The 20500-nt window shown below is 45.8% G+C and overlaps 1 protein-coding gene across 2 annotated transcripts in view; it reads left to right on the top strand.

Annotated features, from left to right (window-relative positions):
- Nucleotides 1–8751, top strand: part of si:ch73-105b23.6 (fibrillin-2) — a 50747-nt gene extending 41996 nt beyond the window's left edge. For both annotated transcript variants that reach the window (XM_064317564.1, XM_064317565.1), the window contains 12 exons: nt 467–700; nt 979–1131; nt 1556–1734; nt 3576–3768; nt 4141–4260; nt 4586–4705; nt 4924–4944; nt 5093–5160; nt 5546–5735; nt 5943–6071; nt 6213–6381; nt 7652–8751. In XM_064317564.1, the coding sequence (XP_064173634.1) occupies nt 467–700; nt 979–1131; nt 1556–1734; nt 3576–3768; nt 4141–4260; nt 4586–4705; nt 4924–4944; nt 5093–5160; nt 5546–5735; nt 5943–6071; nt 6213–6381; nt 7652–7790 (1715 nt within the window). In that variant the 3' untranslated portion in view covers nt 7791–8751. The remainder of the gene's footprint in view (nt 1–466; nt 701–978; nt 1132–1555; nt 1735–3575; nt 3769–4140; nt 4261–4585; nt 4706–4923; nt 4945–5092; nt 5161–5545; nt 5736–5942; nt 6072–6212; nt 6382–7651) is intronic.
- Nucleotides 8752–20500: the final 11749 nt, after the last annotated feature.

A 20500-nucleotide genomic window follows, 5' to 3' on the forward strand; every position in this document is an offset into this window, starting at 1 on the left:
CTCAACACAAATAGTAGGGACGTTCCCTGGGCCGAGATGCAACCCCACATCTGAAATTTAGTAGGCATTTAATCAGAGCTCCCATTTCCCCACACCATCAATCCTGTCTTTTGAGAGAAGTTCATTTCCCGGCCAACCCCCCCATAATGAATTTATGGTTACAGCACTATCCCAAATTCTCAATCTGGGCTTCGATGCATCCCAGTGGTTCAAGCCGGTAACCCCCTCTGAGTCAATCTTGGTATAAGAATGACTCTGTATCAAAATAGCCATTTAACTTCCTCTCATGTGTCATAAAGGAGACTAAAATGCTCATTGGATTATTGGATGATTGGAGTTGGTGGATATTGCAGGTGATGAAATGGCAGCCATTTGTCAATATGTGTGTAATGGTGTATGTGCATATATGTATGTTTTTGACATGCATGTTTGTTTGTGTGTTTGCGCATGTGCATGTGTTCCACAGGGGCTGTGCCTGTTCCAGAGAGTCTGTTGTACTCCGTCCCGCCCACAGCGCCTTTCAGCCCAATCTCCACAAAGGAGCTCCTGTCCGTCAGCCCGCTGGTCCTGAGCGAGCTGAAGACCAAGTGTCAGGGGAGTATGGCCTGTGTCCATGACACCCTGGCGCTCGGCAACCTGGACCTGGGCCTTCAGAGCCTGGAGTTCGAGGAGAGGTACCACAACCTGGCCCAGGTGTTCGGTGAGTCCGCTCTCATCCCCTGTCCTCTGACACAGCGCAGGTGTGGTCCCCTGTCCTCTGACACAGCACAGGTGTGGTCCCCTGTCCTCTGACACAGCGCAGGTGTGGTCCCCTGTCCTCTGACACAGCGCAGGTGTTGCCCCCTGTCCTCTGACACAGCGCAGGTGTGGTCCCCTGTCCTCTGACACAGCGCAGGTGTCGGCTGTTTTCCTCTGGTTCGGCGCAGCGGCTGGTTCTCACACTGTTGCTCCGCCTCTCTTTGTGCTTGGTCACCACAGGCAACATGCCCCCCATTGTGACCCAGCCCACGGTGATCCAGTGCAAGGTCAACGACATGGTCCAGGTCCAGTTCATTGCCGAGGATGCCAACTCCGACACAGTGACCTTCTCCTTGCAGTTCCCCCGCCCCCCACTCGCCTCCATAGGAAACGGTGAGCATCTCTTCAGCCTCATGCATCGCACATCACACAAAAAAACCTGTTTTTTTTGGTTTCCATGAAGCATACTGTTGAGAAAATAATAGAAACGGTAAGCTGTATTGAGTTCATGTGGGGGGGTTCCATTTAAGTTATTTTTGTTTCCATTTCCCACACAAATTTCGCTTGTCGTTTCACTGACAGCAAAACATAAAATGATCCCTCAGAAAATAAGCATTTCTTACATGTGTTGTGCGTGGGTGCGTGTGTGTGTGTGTGTGTGTGTGTGTGTGAGTTTGTGTACATTTGCATGTATTTGTGTGCGTGTGTGTGTGTGTGTGTGAGTTTGTGTATATTTGCATGTATTTGTGTGCGTGTGTGTGTGTGTGTGTGTGTGTGTGTGTGTGCATCTGTGCGTGTGTCTGTACCCTCCACGCAGCTGATGGGATCCTGACCTGGACTCCGATCAACACCCAGCCCGTGCTGCTGACCGTCCGGGCGAGTGACCAGCTGTTTGGCTCCCTGTTCAGCCCCGTCATCCAGATGTGTAACTGCCTGAATGGGGGCACCTGCCAGTACGACAGCATCGCTGAGAACCATCTGCAGGGCAAGTTCCAGGTACGCTCCGCCTCACTACCTGCATGGAATGTTCCAGTAACTTCACACTGCCATAAAGGAAGGTCAGTTCCAAGTATGCTACACTGCAACACAAATAGGGCAAATTCCAAGTAGGCTACGCTTCAGTAGATCACTACGCTTCACCAACTCAAATCCCACATGTTTTGCACCTATAAATTTTAGCATGGAACTTTCCAGTTGCATTGCACCAAATGCCTGCAGGGAAAACATGAACTGTCGGAAGTTTCTGTGGTGCTTCTAAATACATATGATGTTCCAGCAGTAGTAGCCTACCTCATTATAAGAAGGTGGACAGATGCAGTGTCCTGAATCTGTATAAAATATTTTCATGTTCAGGTGTATTGTACTTCTTGTGTCCAGTAGATGGTAGCAAATTACAGGCCTTTTTCAAGCCAATCAACAATTCCAAAAGGAGGTATTTGGAATATATTTGAAAACTGATATTCATTTCTATAGATTAACAGCAAACATAAATTCAAATTAGTTAAGGTAAAAGGAGAAAGCCAGAACAATATTCAAAAAAAGTTTGTAATGTAGCATTGCATATCTTGGTGAGGTTAGAGAACTGGGCTTGTTAAGCAGAGGTTGAGGGGAGAGTTCCCAGGTAAGGCGTAACAGCAAAGGAGATAGCTCTATAACAACTATATCAGAAGATAATTTTGAATGTTAAAACTATTCATATAAAAAAACATTGATCTGGTATATTCTTTAAATTAATTTAAAAAAAGACCAGGAACACTGATCAGAACTTCATATAATTGTTTAATTTCCCAGCACCGCTTGGTGGTGATGCAAACTTTTAAGAATGTGTCCGCCTGTAGCCCATGCAGATTAATCCCAGGTCCCAGATTTATATGTGGACATTAAGATTGAATGGTGGCTTCTAAGACTGCGGCCTTGTTCAGTCCACGCTGTAGCAGGAATGGTCTTGAAATGTTTTTCCGTAGCACCCCAGATCAGTGGAATGAGCAGATGAGCTGCTCTGTCCGTTGATGCCCAATAGAAACTAAAATGAAACCATGTCTGTGGATTTATTTTATTTTTTTTGGGGGGGGGGGCGGGTATGTGAAACTGCACCTGAATTCTGTTTTTTACATGAGTTCAAATGGTTCAGAAGTTTGTTTTTGTAATGTATGAGAGACTGCAGTCTTTTTTTTTCCTGCAGTAGTAATTTCCACAGCACACCCTGAGAAGTGTTAAACTCTCTGAGCTGTATTGGGGGTGGTGCATGCCCCCTGCCCAGGTGCATCTTGGCAGATGGCTGCCCCCATCTTCAGCGGCAAGGCTAGGCTTCGCTACGCCGCTCAGGATAGCCGTTTATTAAACAACTCATGAAACCAGCAGGATGCCTGGCCAGCTGAAGTGCCGGCGGGGTTGGGCTGTGATGGCGGATTTGGTGCCGCGGCGCTAATTGCAGCCTGGCTGTCGTTGGCCGTTATGTCTCATTAGCGCGTCCTGCCCAGGCACAGGCCAGCCGTCAGCTCTGCTCTTAAACTGCAGTTAGGGAGAGAGGGCCGGTGTCTGAGCCTTAACCTGGGCCTCAGGCCACCGTCCAGTGGACTCTGTGAGGCAGAGCTAACTGTGGATTACACAGTCACAGAGGAAGGAGATACAACTGAGAGAGGAAAAGGGTTGCATGCACAAATATGCACAAAAACATACACACACACACACAAACATGCACGCACACACACACACACTCATTTGTGGACATAGATGCGCACACCTGCAGGTACACACAAGTATTTGAACATTCCCAAATGCACACTCACGCCCACATTCCCTGTAACGCACAGCTCCTCTCTGCTTCCCGTCTGCAGATAGTGGGCTGTCTTTGTCCGAAGGGGTACAGTGGGAGGTTCTGTGGGAATACCACAGACCCCTGCAAGGGAAAACCCTGTTTCCCTGGAGTGTCCTGCCAGAAGGACAAAAACCCAGACCAGTTCACCTGCGGGGAGTGTCCCAAAAATACCGTCTACCAGAGCAAGCAGGGCTACAAGTGTTTCGAGAACGGTCAGTGTGCGACTGGCTAGAAAAATCACATCTACTGCCATTTACATATCTTCTTGTTTCTTCTAAATAAACATTTTCTTTGGCATATCATTTGGGCCATTCAGAAACCTCCTATATCCAATAAATGGACAGCTCAATAGGAGTACAAAAACCTGCTTCATTTAGTCATTTATCAACATAGCATTATGGCCTAATCACGCAGGGTTTTGAACCAGCTTTATACTTTTTCAGACTGGGAACATGAGCAATACATGAGCTAAGTGAACTTTAAACATGTGTAGAAGTAAATGCAAGATATTTTCATGGCAGTGAAAACAATGTCAGTGTTGATGAGGTGGTTCAGGGTCCAGTCTCTCTGTGATTCATCCACAGATTTCTGCCTGCCCCCATTTCCCTTTCCCTGTCACAAGATGGCCGACTGCTACAGCACAGGGTACAACTACACGTGCAAGTGCAGGCCTGGCTACACTGGCAGTGGTTACAACTGCACCGGTATGGCCACACCACCTGTGGAACGTCTGCTTCACACACATGCACATGTCGACACATACACACAGACACACACACACATCCACATACACAAGCAAACACACAGCACACATGGACAGTGGCACACGCGATCAACACTCTTTTTATCCGTCATGAAGGGTGCCATTTGTAATAAATGTTTATGCTGTGGCCCCATGAACTCTATAATGCACTAAGTCTGAACAATTCCAGTCAGACATATGGAATATCAGTGTGCCATTAGACATTCTAGATTGTTCTGAAGTTTGTTCTGGATTTTGTGCTGAAGATTTGGCTTGCCTTTCTGCAGATATTGATGAATGCTTGGACCCATCTGCCTGCCCCAACGCCAAATTTGAGTGTGTCAACACTCCTGGCTCGGTCCGGTGCCATTGCCGGTACCAGAACACCAAGGAGTCTGATGGCTGTGGTATGTGAGGCTCTTCACACATGAACCCATTAATAATTTATCCTTGATATGTAGTCAAACGAACTCTTCATAATATTTTCAAAATGTATTATGCATATTTATATCTCTGCTGTATGTCTGGCCGAACTGTACCTGGGAATGGATAAACTGTGTAACTCCAGCATGTCTTGCAATAGCTTTAAGAGCAATCACTCTGAACTTTTCTGTTTACCTTGCAGGTGACTCCGCAAACCCTCCAGGTAAAGTTTGTCAATGCTGGCATTTATAGTACACAGTATTGCGTCTTATTCATGCATCATTGTCAACATTGTGATCGTTGGCAGTGCATGATGGGAAGTCTTTTGATGTGTGTGTGTGTGTGTGTGTGTGTGTGCTTGTCCTCGTCAGGGTGGAATGTCTTTAACGTCTCCATGGGCTGGACGAGTCCAGAAAATGGAAATAAGGGCCTGCAACAGGTAAGTGCTGTGCGTGCTCGTGTGCTTCAGGGCGGGTGGGGCATGTGATTGGCTGGTGAAGTGTTTATGGGTGGGGCTTAGGTCATACTGCTCTGCTGTGAAGAGACATGGAGTGCTGTTGGCATACCCCATACCTCTCCTGTTTGACTCCATCTCAGAGTGGGGCTGTGGCCAAAACAGCTTATTTGTGTACTATTGAGTATACAAGTTGCACACAACTTTGCATGCAAATTGTATACTCAGTAGTAGGCAAGTAATGCTGTTTTGGACAGAGGGGGGAAGGGTATGCTGGGGTCAGTGTTCAAACACTGCTGTGTACATGGTTCATCTTGCCCTGTTTATTTTAATGGAGCCAGGCTGTTTTTGTCTGTGGCGCCCCCTACAGCTGCGGGAGATCCTGTCCATGGGCTTCCAGAACAAGTTTTACAATGCCAGCATGAAGACGAGGGGCACGGGAGGGCAGGGGGCCAGTGAGTACCGCATCAACGTGTCCAGCGACACGCCCCACTGGTACGTCCGCGATTACCTGAGCCGCGTCAGCCAGTACTACGGCATCCAGAACGCCGACGTGGGAGGTAAGCCCCGCCCACCCCTGGGACCCGTCACTCAAAGGCACAGGAAGGGCCATATGCATGATGAAGATGACAATGAAGGAAATGATAACAGTGGTGGTGGTGATGATGATGACAGCTTTATGAGCTTTTTTTATAATGATGCAATGTCCCTTATTGCGCTCTCTTTCTCTCCCTCTCTCTATCTATCTCTCTCTCTCTCTCTCTCAGACCTGGACGAGTGTACGACGATGGAAGTTGTGTGTGTGAAGCCTGCCCGCTGTGCCAACACCTACGGGGGGTACAGGTGTGTGTGCAATGGCACCACCGATGTGGATGAGGCCCAGTCCTGCATTTTAGGTAAGGGGTAGGAGTCGGGGTGGGGGGGAGGCTCCGACAGCACTGAAGGATGCCATCTGTTTATTGGATCCTGTTGGAATGAGGACAACTGGATTAGCATCCAAATAATGCAAACTACTCTCCTTCTCTGTCTATGTACAGATAAGGGTGGCGTGAACCGGACAGGGCTAGCAGCGCTGCAGTCTGAAGAGAAAAATAAGCCCCTGATCCTGGGTCTGGTTCTGGGCATTGGGATCCCCCTCCTGCTGCTTCTCCTCCTGGCTGCCCTGGCCTGCTTCATTTGCTCGCGCAAGAAGACCGTCACTGGAGAGTACGTACCCTTCCATTACCCCTCCAAACAGAGAGTAGGTCATGTACAGTATTACCCCTACAGAGAGTCTATCACATGTAACACAACCCTTAACAAGACTGTCACTGCACAATGTATATATAGCAGAGATCAGAAGCTTTAAAGCGCACACGAAGCACAACAAGTACAATTTTAGCCAAACAAATTACTGAAGTGCATTTCACATGTTAAGTGGGTATAATAAGAGCTGGAGGGATAGGTACAGCTCCAGTCATTTTAGTGCCACCATCCAGGTGCAGGCTACAACACCTGTGAGATTAAGGGAGAAAGGTTTGCTTTCCTTTGTAGGAACTGACATTTTAAACAGAATAGATTAGAAATACTGATGTGTAATATGAAATGGTGAGTTTTGGGACTTTTTGTGGAAAATAGCCAGTGAGTCTGCTTTCCTCACTGATTGGGGTAAGGTTTGTTCCTCCATCGGGGGGTGAGAGCGGAGAGCAGGCGGGACCACGGCCCTCTGGGCGAGAGTTTAAAACTGGACGGCCACTGTGGCCGCAGGACCTGCTAATGACACAGACCACAATTTCCTGACATGACCACTTTTACATCTGCCATTGTGGTTTCTGACATTCGGCCCTATTACTTTACGGATCCATTGTCAGGCATGACATAATCCGTGGTTCACATCATGCGGAACAGGTGTTAGTGAGCTAAAGATGAATAATCCGACCGCTCTAAGTTACAGGGTGGTCTATAAATCCCCACACAGTGACATCTAATACTCACTGTATTGCACTGGCCCTTAGGTCAAAGAGGTCTTCAATGGGATTATGCTCCTGTGTATTTGTTGTACACATATGTACCAGGTCAGTCCAGAATGTTCTGTGCATAATATGCATGGATATAGCACCATGCCACCTGTCGCCCTATTAGAGCCAGCTGTAATACACAGGAAAATTCCAGGTCAAAGCAAGTGCACGTAAGAGGGCACGTGTGTCCATACTGTACACACGCGTGTGTGCGTGCACGCTCGAATGCGCATGCAGATTGTGAAGTGCATGAAAACATGCTTCTTTTTGGGCAACAGTGAGGAACAGGAAACAGGAAACTGAATCTCTAAGCAAAGGATTGCAGGTCTGAATCCCAACCGCCAAACTGCCAGTGCACTAGAAAATATGAAAATATTGAACGAGCACTTCAAATACGTATTTGAATCGGGCACGCCGGTGTGTCTGTCAAGCAAATGTGATGTCACGTAACGTGAGGTAACGGCATGTCTTCTCCCCAGGATTCCCCACCTGATCCCGGAGTGCACCCAGGAGTACAACCCCCCGCCCTTCAACTATTCGGACCCAGCGCTGCATTACAAGAGCCACTGCAGCCCGCGCATTTTAGAGGGCATCACGCCCAGACGCGCGCGTCGGTAAGCGACACGGAGGCGCGGCCTAGAACCCGGGCCTGGCGGCCTGACTCGGCTCAGAGCGAGCGCATTTCTCAAAGAAAAGGCCAGTATATTTAAAATATAATTCATAACCAACCGTAATAATTGTATATGTCTTGTAAAAAAACAAAAGAAAATAGAAAAAAAAAGGAATTATTTATGTTGGTTCGAAGGAGTTGTTGCACAGGCTAATGAGGAGAGAGAGTCCATTAGATGCAGAGGGACTTTTAAAGTTCCAAGCATCTTTCAAAGAAATGGGACTAGAATGATGTTAATAGCTGAACAAGAGATTCCGGTTGTCATTGTGTATATATACGAGGCACAACCCACACAGAGATGGCCGACAAGTCCTGAGAAATCAAACGGCTGGTGGAGCACAACCTTCTTACAGCACTTTTCTTATCGTTCCATAAATGCCACAGAAATGTTGAATGACGGTTTTGTATTCGTTGGGGTACATTGCAGGGTCTGATCAATTTCCATACTGACTGATTCAAAAGAACTGTTTTATTGTGTTCCTGTTCCTTGTCGCAAAGAACAATTACCGCCCTGGTTGTAACAGCGATGTTTACTCATCAGAATGCTTTTGGTCCAACCCCACATTATCCTCTTAGCACCATTACTGCAATTTGTGCATAATGGGCTGGCTAACGCCTGGAATTAAAGCTTAAATCAAACATACCATTTTTTCCAATACAATTAAAAGTAAATCGGGTTTACATATTGTAATTTCATATGGTATTAAAATATCATTTAAAGGGTGTTTTTTTTATAGCTAAATGATTCATACCATGGGTTTGTATGGTTTGCTGAAATCTTCCAACCACCCAGAGTTGTCATTGAATTCTTTTGCCCGCAATGTACAAGTGGCCACTGTACTCATGAGGTTGAGCAAATTCTTGACAAACAATTAAACAATTAAATAAAAATACCAGCATATTGGCAAATGTCATATTTTTATTCAGGGGCGGTGTTTATTAACTGTACACACGTGTCCATACTGTACACACGTGTGTGTACGCATGTGTGCATGCATGCTTGAATACGCATGTAGATTGTGCACCAGCAGTTGGGGAAAACGTGGTTGCCAGTTCTAATCCCAGGTGAGACTCTACTGTGTTGCTTATGAATGAGGTGCGCATCTTATATCATAGGGGGATTCGGGATTTCTTCCGGGGGGGGGGGGGGTGGTCCCAGGAGGGAAGGATGGGTTCCTCCCGAGATTTCTCCCCTCTGGGGAGTTTTTTCTCACCACTATTTGAGGGTTTTCTCCCCACTGGGGAGTTTTTACCTCATGCTCTTTCTTTCTATTTGGGGGTTGAAGCCTGGTCTCTTTCTGCTACTCCATAAAGTGACAGTTTTCTGTAAAAAGCACTATACAATTAAAATTGATTTGATGATTTGATTTGAGGAGGGTCGTAAATATGCAATGCATTCTTTTAAAATTCAAATAAATTAATCTGGAACAAACCTGAGAAAAGGCCTGGAGTAGACCGCAAACTGCTCCTGTGATGATATCCAGCACACCGGGCACTGAACTAGCTGCCGTTACTGAACATTTCCCCAGAAGACACACTGCAGTGAACGCGTAGTGAGTGTGAGAATGAGATGGCCAGACAGATGGATTAGAGAGCAGGATTAGGCCAGAAGCTCAGCCCTCGTGCTGTGGTAGCACAGAGTTATCAACATTTACCCCAGATACAGGAATAGCAGTTCACTGGGATATGATTGTTTGCGTCTAAGCTGGCTTATGCATTGACGGATTTACCGAGGTGAACATTTACTCTTAACATTTAGAAATGGAATTATTCATATTCTTATTGGCGGTAATAATAGTTGTCATGTGTGGCAGTACCTATAGTAGCAGCAGCAGTTAATTGTGCTTCTGTTTCCGTGAATCTGACGGATGTTGCAGTACAGTTGTGTGCCACAAGGTGGCAGGAGCAGACCAGGTCCTGCAGTGTGCTTGCTGTTGAGCTGCAGCACACACCTGCTCTCTTTACATAACAAGCGCTTCGGACGTCTGCTCCAGGGCAGCTTATCCCCGGGTCTGATCCAGGGAGCTGTTTAATGGAGTAAAATAACAGTGCCAATGACCTCTTCCCCCTTGAGGTGATGGCACCAACCCCCCTACTCTGCAAGATGAGATCACAGGGATGCAATGCGACCTTGCAGGTGTCCAAGCAGAAGCTGATAAGAGTCTCATACAGCACATCAGTCACAGGTTCAAGGGTAGAGCAATACCCTCTCTCTCTCTCTCTCTCTCTCTCTCTCTCTCTCTCGCTCTCGCTTCCTCCCCTAATTCTGTTTTCAAGCTTGTAACTGGATGAGGGCAGTGGCACTGAGGTTGTCCATAACAAGTGGCTGTCCATGAATATCCACACAATGCTTTCACAGTCATATACTACCATAACAGTGCGTGTTTGTATGCATTAGTGAGATTGCGCACATGTCCCCCTCCTGGGAAAGGGCAAAGGGAAACTGGGGTGGGGTGGGGCTGGAGGGGGATGAAACAGTAACCCCCAGGACCCCCCAATCTGCTGTATTCCAATGTGTCTTAGTGTTTCTTTGCTGAGGCGCCAGTGGGTCAGCCTGGTTCTGAGAGGTACGTCGGAATGTCTCTGAGCAGTGCCTGCCATGCTGCAGTGGGCTCGTCCTTGGTTCTGTTCTGTGGCGCGTCTGGTTCTGCGGGGGGCACCGTGCTGCAGTGGGTGGGTCTCCTGGAGCAGCCGAGCTGCAGCGGATGTCTGGACGTGGGCCAGGTGTGACGGTTCAGATGTGAAGTCAGACTGCAGATGCCTGTGCAGGGAGAGAAGCTCAGCCTGCTGGGGAGTCTTATAAGCAGACAGGCAGGGGAAGAGATTTACAGAGGCCTCTTCCTTGCAAGTCATGGTCACCTGCAGAGCCGAAGGTTGCAGTGGAGTCACAGCCTGCTGAGAAATCAGATTACAGTCCTCCCACAGAACCATAGGTCATAGAGTCATAGTCCGTCTCCCACGGAACCATAGGTCATGGAGTCACAGTCTCCAACAGAATCATAGGTCATAGAGTCACAGTCTCATCCAGAATCATAGGTCATAGAATCGCAGATCAAAGCAAATTCACACAAATCTCCCGCAGATCAAATCAGTCAGTTTCCTGCATAGTCTGCACATTCAGAGATAACAGCAGAATCTTGAGAATCACAGACTGAGCCTCCCACAGAAATAACAGGTTAAAGTCGTCACAGCCCTGTGTGAAGTGCCTGTTTATATCAGTCACAAATGACAGCAGTTACAGTATCCTAAAGAGTTAGTGCATTTTGAAGAATTACAGATTGCCGCACAGTCGCTCTCTCTTGGAGAGCACTTGGACAGAACTAGTGTAAAAGCGATGTAAATGTTCCAGTGAAATGTTTTCCCAAATTGATGAGAAGGAGTTCTCAGGGAGGTTGGTGCAGATCAGAGATGAATCACTGAAATCAGATTCAGCCAGATTTATACAGTCAGTATAGGACCACTCAAACCAGAAATATGTCAGAATTACATTGCATCTACAAATATAGCAATCTTTGCATCACTCCAAAAATACTTTCTGTGCATAAGCATAAGAGTTTTCCAAAATAGGTAGAGCATGCACAGTATCATATGTATATTCATTTTTTATCTGTGGTCAAAAGTTCCTTTGATAGGTGAACCCAGTATGAAGAAGTGGGTAAAAAATAGAAAGGCAATGGACCGTGGTCACGGGTTGGGAGAAACCGGTCAGGGGACTTTGAAAATGTTTCACTGGCGTTTTACCAGCCTGAGGTGTGACCCAAAAACACCCCGATCAAGTCTGAAATCCATTTTGTAATTTACAATGTAATCAGCATAATGTCTGCTTTTAAACGAGCCTGTTATTAGTATACGAGTTAATTGTTAACAGAAGACTACAGACTATTTAACTGACTTCGGTCTCACTTTAACCAACATTGTATATAGCAGCTGGCACAACCTAGCTAAATGGCTAGCATTGTTTCCTAGGTAAAAAGATCTGAATTCTTTCATAAAATGAACATGGTTACAAGCAACAATCAACTGGCCCTTACAGTAGGCCTACTGGACTTTTATATATTTTAGTTTGCATATCCAATCAATATATAATAATAAATATAATAATATATAATCTATAAAACATTATACCACCCTATGAGAATTTTAAATGCCTCCAAGTTTTGAAGATTAAGAATACATTAACATAGGAACACACTACTATTTACAGTAGGTGGCTTCGTCGTACTTGGAAGCAAATGGTAAACCTAATTGCCATTATAAATCATGAAACATGCAGTGTCATTGATTAATCGTAAATGCATGCAAAAGGTATGTTGTAATGTGTACTGGAACATGCAGAGGCTGTGGTATAAGCTGTAAATTTCCATCACAGGAAAATTTGTGAGCCCTCAAACGGTGTAATCGCATTGACTCGATTGCCTTTCAAATGCTAATAAAGCCATAAAGGTCTCAAGAGCTGAAACAAAGCCATTCAGGTCTGCAGTGATCTCCTGCTTGCATTCAGCACACTGGCAAGCAGCGCTACCTGGCTTTAGAGGCAGTAACTACATCAAGGGTAGAAAAGCACCGTTCCCTGTGCAATCCCACTGATCCGATCTCAATCCGTCAAAGGGGTTTTTTAATGAAAGGGATATAGCATGGTGCAAGGCACAACTGCTTCTATCTATGAGATTGCATCACACCGTACCGAAAGGTCAGTCATTCTCTACTGCAGCTTTATGCTTGATAAATACACACCCACCCTACATTTGGAGGTGGAAGCCTGATGGTGGAAACACACGCACACACGCAAACAAAAACACACGCATACACACACACGCACACACGCAAACAAAAACACACGCATACACACACACACACTCGCACGTACACAAACACACACGCACACACACGCAAACAAAAACACACGCATACATACACACGCACGTACACAAATGCACACACGCACACACACACACACACACGTGTCTATCTGCCCCTGTCCTCAGGAAGAAAAATGTAATGTAGCATAAGCAGCATGACATTCTTTACGTAAGCCTATGTTCAGAGGTTAATACACACAAAACTGTTTTCCTAATTTTCAGTGCTGTTTTTGCTCATTTTCAATGCTGTTTCAATGCTTCAGGTAAAATAGATTTATACAGTGAATTTAATATATGTATAAATACCTCTAGAAAACCACTGAGTGAGCCTTTTTGATTAACAGCAACATATTTTGTGTTGAATCAACTATATAAAATATATTTTATTCTGACAGGTCAGCTGACGGAAGATTTTACAGTATGATGTAATTAGAAATAGACGCATAACCGGGTGGTAGGGAAGGGGTTCGGAATACAACCCCTGATATGAGATTTCATTTATTTGTTCACCGCAGCAAAAGTGCAATCAGATTATTGTGTGGTAATCTCCTTGAAATATGTCAAATGCAGATGTGGACATGCTAGTGGACATGCTATTCTCAGAATTATTCTTGATTGATTTATCTATTGACCAAAGCCTGGCTTTCTTCCAGTTACGGCTGTGCTTAAATTCATGTGGCCTGACAACAGCTGGTAAGAATAGTATAGAAAATGGTGAAATGGGGGAAGGAAAGGCAGCTTTAGTGACACGTGTTCTTTTACAATGCATGTTAAGCACATTTGTATTTGATTTTGAATTTGAACTAAGGATGGTCTAGTTGAAATTGAATTTTAACTAAGGAGGAAAACTGAATAGTTCCAGGTCCATTTCAAGTTCACTGGGTTTCCCAATCCATCCTATTTCCGTTTTGTTAATGGAGACATTCAGAGTTCACATTTGAATGTCATGACACAGTTTAGCTGCCTGGGTGTCATAAAAGATGCTATGCATATGCGCTATGTGTTTACACTAAACACCTAACAGCAGCCAGAAAATGTTGCATCACAGGAACCCCTTAAGACTATAACTCTGCTCAGCTTCAACACTGACAGGAACTCCTACTCCACACAGGGGAACGGACTGGGCAGGAACAACTTCCTAAATTGGTAGTCTCTGTTGATATTGCTGGAGATGATTTGATGATGAAATCAAATCCTTTCTTTTTCTAAACCTTTTTTTTAAACACAACTCAGCTCTCATACATAAGGACAGGTGCAATTCTCCCATAGTAAAAAAAAAACTGGCACACCCTCTTATGAGGGATTTCTGGACACCCAACTCTACCCCGCTCTCATGCTTCTGACGGGAAAGAGGGTGAGGGTCAATTGCAAATGCCAGCGGGCCCCCGGAGGGTTTACCGCAGCTGGCCACACACAGGCTGGCCCTGGTTCCATTCTGGGAACTAAAGGAACAGAAAGAGCCTGACAGGAAGTTATGCTCATCCATGCCTGCTCAAGAGAGATGTGTTACCCTATTTCCGCATCGAGCTCAAACCAGTTCCTTTGGACCTATATGTTTTTTTAAAATGCCTTTAACTGAGTTTTAACAGAATTAGATTTATATACTGATAGCTCAATAGAGGGCAGTTCGCTCGCATTTCCAGTGGACGGCTACTGATTGGGTTATAACTGTGATTACAGTATAAGGGCTGTTTGTCGGCACTTTGATTACAAACTGGTTGTAACAAACCTGTTCTGGTCATGACCCAGTCCTCTACATTAAGGAATTCTCAACTCCGGGTGGCCTGTGCATTAACGTGTAATGGATCTACGTTTTGCTAATTGATTAGCGAATTGACCCTGTGGCTAAGGATCACTTTGCTAATGAAGAGCTGGCAGGTTTCAGCTGGCTGGCATGGGCGAGGAACACCTAAGGTCTGATTGTATGAGACAGGTGTGAGAGATAGTGGTGTGAATGATAGCAGTTTGCACTCCTGCTGGAGTGTGTGTGTGTGTGTGTGTGGACGTGCAATAGTGTGCATGTACCATGCACACGTACTAAATGACTTACAGGAAACTGACTGTGGGTTTCATGAAGAAGGTTCAAGCGCACAGTTCCGGTGACCTTTGCACTAGCTATAAAATGGGCTTCTTCAGTTGTTTAATTCCTTCTATACCCTGCTTTAAGGCACAGTTGGCTGTGGGGAGCAAGAAAAACTTGACATTAGCTGTGTACCTGGCACATATTGTTACTCATATAAACAGGTTGTGTTTGACTATACTGATGCACCTTGTCTACGAAACTAAGAACACAAAAGAAGTTTATGATAAAACAAAACAGATCATGAAAAAACAGTGCAATAAAACAATACAACAATAAAAAAAATAGTTTCACTTCTTGGAATGCATACTCGAAACCTTCTACACTCCACCCTGTTTCATATGGGAGAGCCCAATTTTAAAGAGAGTCAATATAGCCACTGAGCGAGATGTGTGCTCACCTGTCCAGGACACCCCAAACACACACACACACACCCACACACCTGCTCTGTGGCTGTCAGACCTGAAGTGTCCACAGTCCCAACCTGTCCCAGCCCATGTAACTCAAGCCTCTGCCATCTGCATTGTATTTGCTAATGTGTGACAATGCTGCAAGGCACATTAAAAATGGATGGGTCCTCCAGTTACACGCTTTCCAAGCAAACACTCCCTCCTAGCAAGAATTCTGATACCCAGAACTGTCACCACTTAGTGACTGAGTTGCTATGAAGTGTTGATATCCCTGTTTCAAAATGAATTACTTGTATTGGTGCATATTATTGTGTTTCAGAAAAAATTGAGAATTTTGCATTATGGTGTAGTCACACAGGGCTTTGAAACAAATTTTCAATTGTATATAAAATGGCCAAAAAAGGACAAGAATATTGCGTGACCCTGATTATTAATGCTTTGATCAGCTCAAGAAATCTAAAAATCTGCCTCAGTGTATCACTACTGAGGCGCCACTGACATACCTTCCCCACTTCTGTCTCTCCCTCATGACCTATCCAGAACTTTGGAATTCAATTTGTTGCCCTGTCATATAAACCGCTTATGTTTGAATATTTTTCTATGAATTTGATATTTGAATTTTCCTGGTGTCATGACCATAGGCCCATAGGATTATGGTTCATCTGCTTACCAGGGAACATCCTGTGACTCTGGAACCAAAACAGGCTTCAATACATGGCAATTTTAATGTGTTCACACAGATATGTGTGTGTGTGTGTGTGCATGTGAGACAGAAAGAATAGTTCACAAATCAACCCTGCTTTTCTAGTAAGGGAGAGAGAGTGGGAGAAAAGGAGAGAGGTCCAGCATTGTGAAATAATCAATGATCTCATGGTAAAAGATTCAGGCGAGTCGGTGGGGGAGGAGAGTGAAGCCGATATGTCAGCTTACACTATTACGCATACACTGTACACACAAACACATTCGCACGCACCAGGACTGCCCTGGGCTGCAGCACTATGGGCTGACATCACAGAGATTGTATTTTCCTCTAGTCGGGTACAATGTCTATAAGATTTACAGCAAAACTGCATTGCAGGCTTTTTTTTCCAGGAGTTTCCAATCTGTCCCATCCATCTGACCTTTAACCTGGAACAAGTCCCCTGACAATCCTTTATGTGCTGACAAGAGGTAGAGAGCACGGCAGTAACCAGTCCTGCATTGATTGAAATGCACACAACTATCAAAGGGAAACAAGATGTGAATTAATAAATCTCTTGAGGTTTGAAGGCCTCTTTATGTTAACGCTGTTACTATTCTTTTAGCCATGTATGAATGCTTTTTTAAAATATGTGCATCTATGAACAGAGCAGAAAGGCCCTCCAGTACACAATGCTTCTTTGGCATGAAAACAAAGAGGATGTAAGTGGACATTTCACCCCCATTCTGCACAGAAGATTTATGCGCAGGACAACAGCACGCATGCAAGCCAGCTTATCCTCCTCTCGTGACAGCTCCAGACGACCCGGACCCCTCCCCGTCACCATGCCAATGTTACGCAACTCGCTCAAAGCACAAAATCCCAATGAAAAACACTAATTGCTGAGAGAGAGAGAGATGTTTGTTCCAGAAGACCAAGTGTGTTCTAGAACACCTTCCCAGTAGCTGCACAGAGCCTGGAATAAGCCTAAATGCAACTCCCAGCCCTGACCCTGGATCAGTGCAATCAGCCATCTGTATAGAGGCATCAGGGGTAGCTGCAAAGAGCACTGGTTCAGGAAGCGGACATGTGACATTCCAACCAAGCCACAAGCATGTGGGGAAACTGCCAATGCACGCTTGAGGAAAGTACTTCCTGAACTAATCAGACCAGTTTCCGAATAAGTATTAATCCTTCATCTTCGTAAATGGATGATGTGTAAGCTGAGTAAGGCACTCTAGATGAAAAGGGTATGCTAAGTAAATTATGTGATGAAAGGAATCCAGCTCAGTGCATGGGAGGATGGTGTCCAGCGCAAATGGGATTGGGTGGATTCTGACCGTCTGGGGGCTGTTCTCGACTCAGAAACTAGGCTGCTGCTACTGACACAAAAATCAATCTCTGAATACAGCAAATCCCAGCTACCATGTTACAGCACCAATGGTCATCATACACACAGACGCACACATGGATGCACGCACACACACACTCGCATGCACATACACACACGCACAGATGCATGCACACACATACTTGCACGCGCACACACACGCATGGATGCACACACACACTTGCACGCACATACACACACGCGCACACAAACATGCACGTATGCACACACAAACATACTCGCACACACACACACACATAGTGGGTTTCAGATCTTGGTAGGTTCACATTCATAACCTTATAAGAGGCTCAAAATAAAGACTCTTGAGACCCCTGCCCCTAATCATCTGCTGCATCGAAGCAGCACAAAAAACAGCGGATTTAGGTCAGTGCTGAAACAACAGGGTATATTGTACATGAGAGTGCATGAGCTCACTGAAGATAAACGAAATGTCATACACACAATAGAGTCATAGATGTACACTGTGGGAAGGGGTGAGGGGTGGTTTGCATGACCCTCGATTGAAAGGGTTTGGGGGGTGTGGAGTGGGGTCAGTTTGAGTTGGGGTTGGGATATGTGCTGAGAAAATGTGCTAAAGAACCTCCCCAGGGCTGTCCTGAAGGCAGACTGTGACCTGCAGGCTGGGACTGATAGCAGCAGGCTGGGGCTGCGGTCCGAACTGGCATGTGAGGGTTTCAGTATGAGCGGCTGAAGTGAAGGGGAAACTGCTCAGTTCAGCTGCAGCTTCCACTGTCTCATTACAGCCCCCCCCCCTCCTCCCCCCACCCCATTGACCCCTATTTTGGCTATTCTTTGAGCAAGACTTCTCCATGAGAAAATGGCCAGCGTTCATATGCTTCCTTGCTTACATATGCAACAGAAAACTGGACTTGCAGTCTGCTGGCTGTGCTGGCGACCGGGGCCAGAAAATGCCACCCTGAGCACCGGGCACGCCCATCTCCAGCTACGGGCTGCACTGTGGGCAGGAAGAAACAAGCACTCCTCTGTCCGCATCGCTGTCTGTGCGCGTCTGTGTGTGGCATGAGTCAGGGCAGGGCTGAGCAACAATGGGCAGTGAGGGAAGGACGGGAATGGCGATGTACCGTACCGTGCCGCATTTCCGCGGGCAGACAGGAGGTAGTGTGGGCCTGGTACAGCCAAGCAATGGAATGGAAAATGAAACGGTAAAAACAGAGTTGCCCTCTGAATCTGGGAGAAACGGACGTGAGCTGGGGGTGCCTGCCAACTGGAAATATAATCACATTTGCAATTGCCGATTTTACATTACTGCAATGTTTTGTGGCTAAAGTTGTTGCGCCATTTCAGAAACCTGGGAGTGTGTGTGTGTGTGTGTGTGTGTGTGTGTGTGTGGGTGGGTGTGTGTGTTCGCTGTTTGTGGTGATTCATCCTTTCCCTAGGTTTGTGTTTATTAAGGGCATGTGTTGGCAGCAGTAGAATGCTTCCCGTCCCAGATCCTGTAGTTTTGGGCGTGGTACCATAGGGGAAAAATTGGAAGGCCTTTAAGTAGTGGGAAGGAGGGGCGACACAACTTTGAAATGAAAGGGGCACACTGCAAAACTTTGGTCATCGCTCGTGAACGGCAGGCAGAAGTTGTTACATTCTTGACCCAAATCCCCATCGCCTCAGTGGTTTCCCAGGGACAGATGGCCAGCAGGGGAGAGAAGAGCCATCCAAGCATACAGAAGCAGATCTGAGGGGGTATCAGATACCCAGTGCACACCACTGGCCAAGCTCATCCCTACGTTCTAGACTAATCTGATTACACTGTGTCACTCTCCTCTCTCAGGACTGCTGCTGACATCCTCTGGATTCAGGTTGCTGTTTGTTGTTTTCTTGCACCACATTACACCTCCCCCCTCCCCCACAATCCTCTACAGGATCTTCACTTGGTATTTGCCCCTCTGGAGGCATGTTATCATTAGAAAGCAGAGCCTCAATCTGCTCTCTCTATTCGCCATTTAATTCTGTGAGTACTCACCACTGCAGTGCCTCACCCCGAAATGGAAAGCTCTTGTAATAAGGGCAAAAGCTCTAGGTGCCCCAGGAGTTCTTTGCCTGATTAACAGAAAGGGGACTGTCATGGTGAGATTTGCGACATCGGTCCCTGTGCGTTCAGCCAGAAACAACGAGACTGTTTCCATGACACAATCCCACTCCAGCTATGTGACGATCTCATAAATTATGCTGGGCTTCTAGGGACAGCAGGTAAAAATAAATGTAAACTTGTTAGGATGACGACTCACCCACAGTGAGTGGAATGCACAATAGTAATAACTTTATTAATCAATCCCTTTTCAGACATGGTGCTCATAGAGCACTTGTATACACCTCAATGTACGCAGAAAACACACACACACACACTCACATATATATAGTACACAGTCTGTGTGTGTGTGTGTGTGTGTGTGTGTGTGCGTATGTGTACACGAGTGTGTGCATGTGTGTATAACCAAGGTAAAAATAAAATCACATAAATGTGATCTACAATGCTTTTCAATCCAAGGTCTACAACACTTATGGAAACTACCACAAACAAAAGAATGATTCATGATACCAGACTTCTGTTTATTACCGTACCAGAAGAGAATGCAATATCACCTGATGTGTGGTGAGCTGTTTGTGCTCAGCAATTTAGATAAAAGCCCTCACTCACAATAACACTCCCAAAAGGACACAGATGAGCATTGTTCCTGAGTGTTGTGTGTGTGCGTGTGTGCACACGTGCATGCCTGTGTGTGTTGGCACACAACAGCGGTGTGCACATGTGTGTGTACCTAGTAACATGAAAACAATTCTGGGATTTATGTGTTGCCCTGCCAGTTTATGATAAGAGCATGCCTGTGCATGTTCAAATCTGTTGCACCACCCAAGTGTGTGTGTGCATGTGTGTGTGTCTCAACAAGAGTTGTGTGTGTTGGCTGGGCCTGTCATGTGGTGAGGAACAGATGGACCACAGAAAGCACGCTGAGAAGGACCTGCACTGATCTCACTGTCACCACTATTCATCTTGTTCGGTACTGCTGGTGCTGTGGCAGAGATAGCTGGTGAGGAATTCTCTTCAGTGGATGGAGCCTCACAGCTGGCCACATATTCTGTGGTGGTCCTTACTGTCGAAATCTCTGAGTGGCACCATGGTAATGTGCCCTGAAGCACACTGGTTGACACAAATTGTTGGTCGACTCAAATTATTATTTTGACTACTCATAGAATATAGCCTTC

This window comes from Anguilla rostrata, chromosome 18 (assembly GCF_018555375.3).
Source record: "Anguilla rostrata isolate EN2019 chromosome 18, ASM1855537v3, whole genome shotgun sequence".
Classification (NCBI taxonomy): Eukaryota; Metazoa; Chordata; class Actinopteri; order Anguilliformes; family Anguillidae; genus Anguilla; species Anguilla rostrata.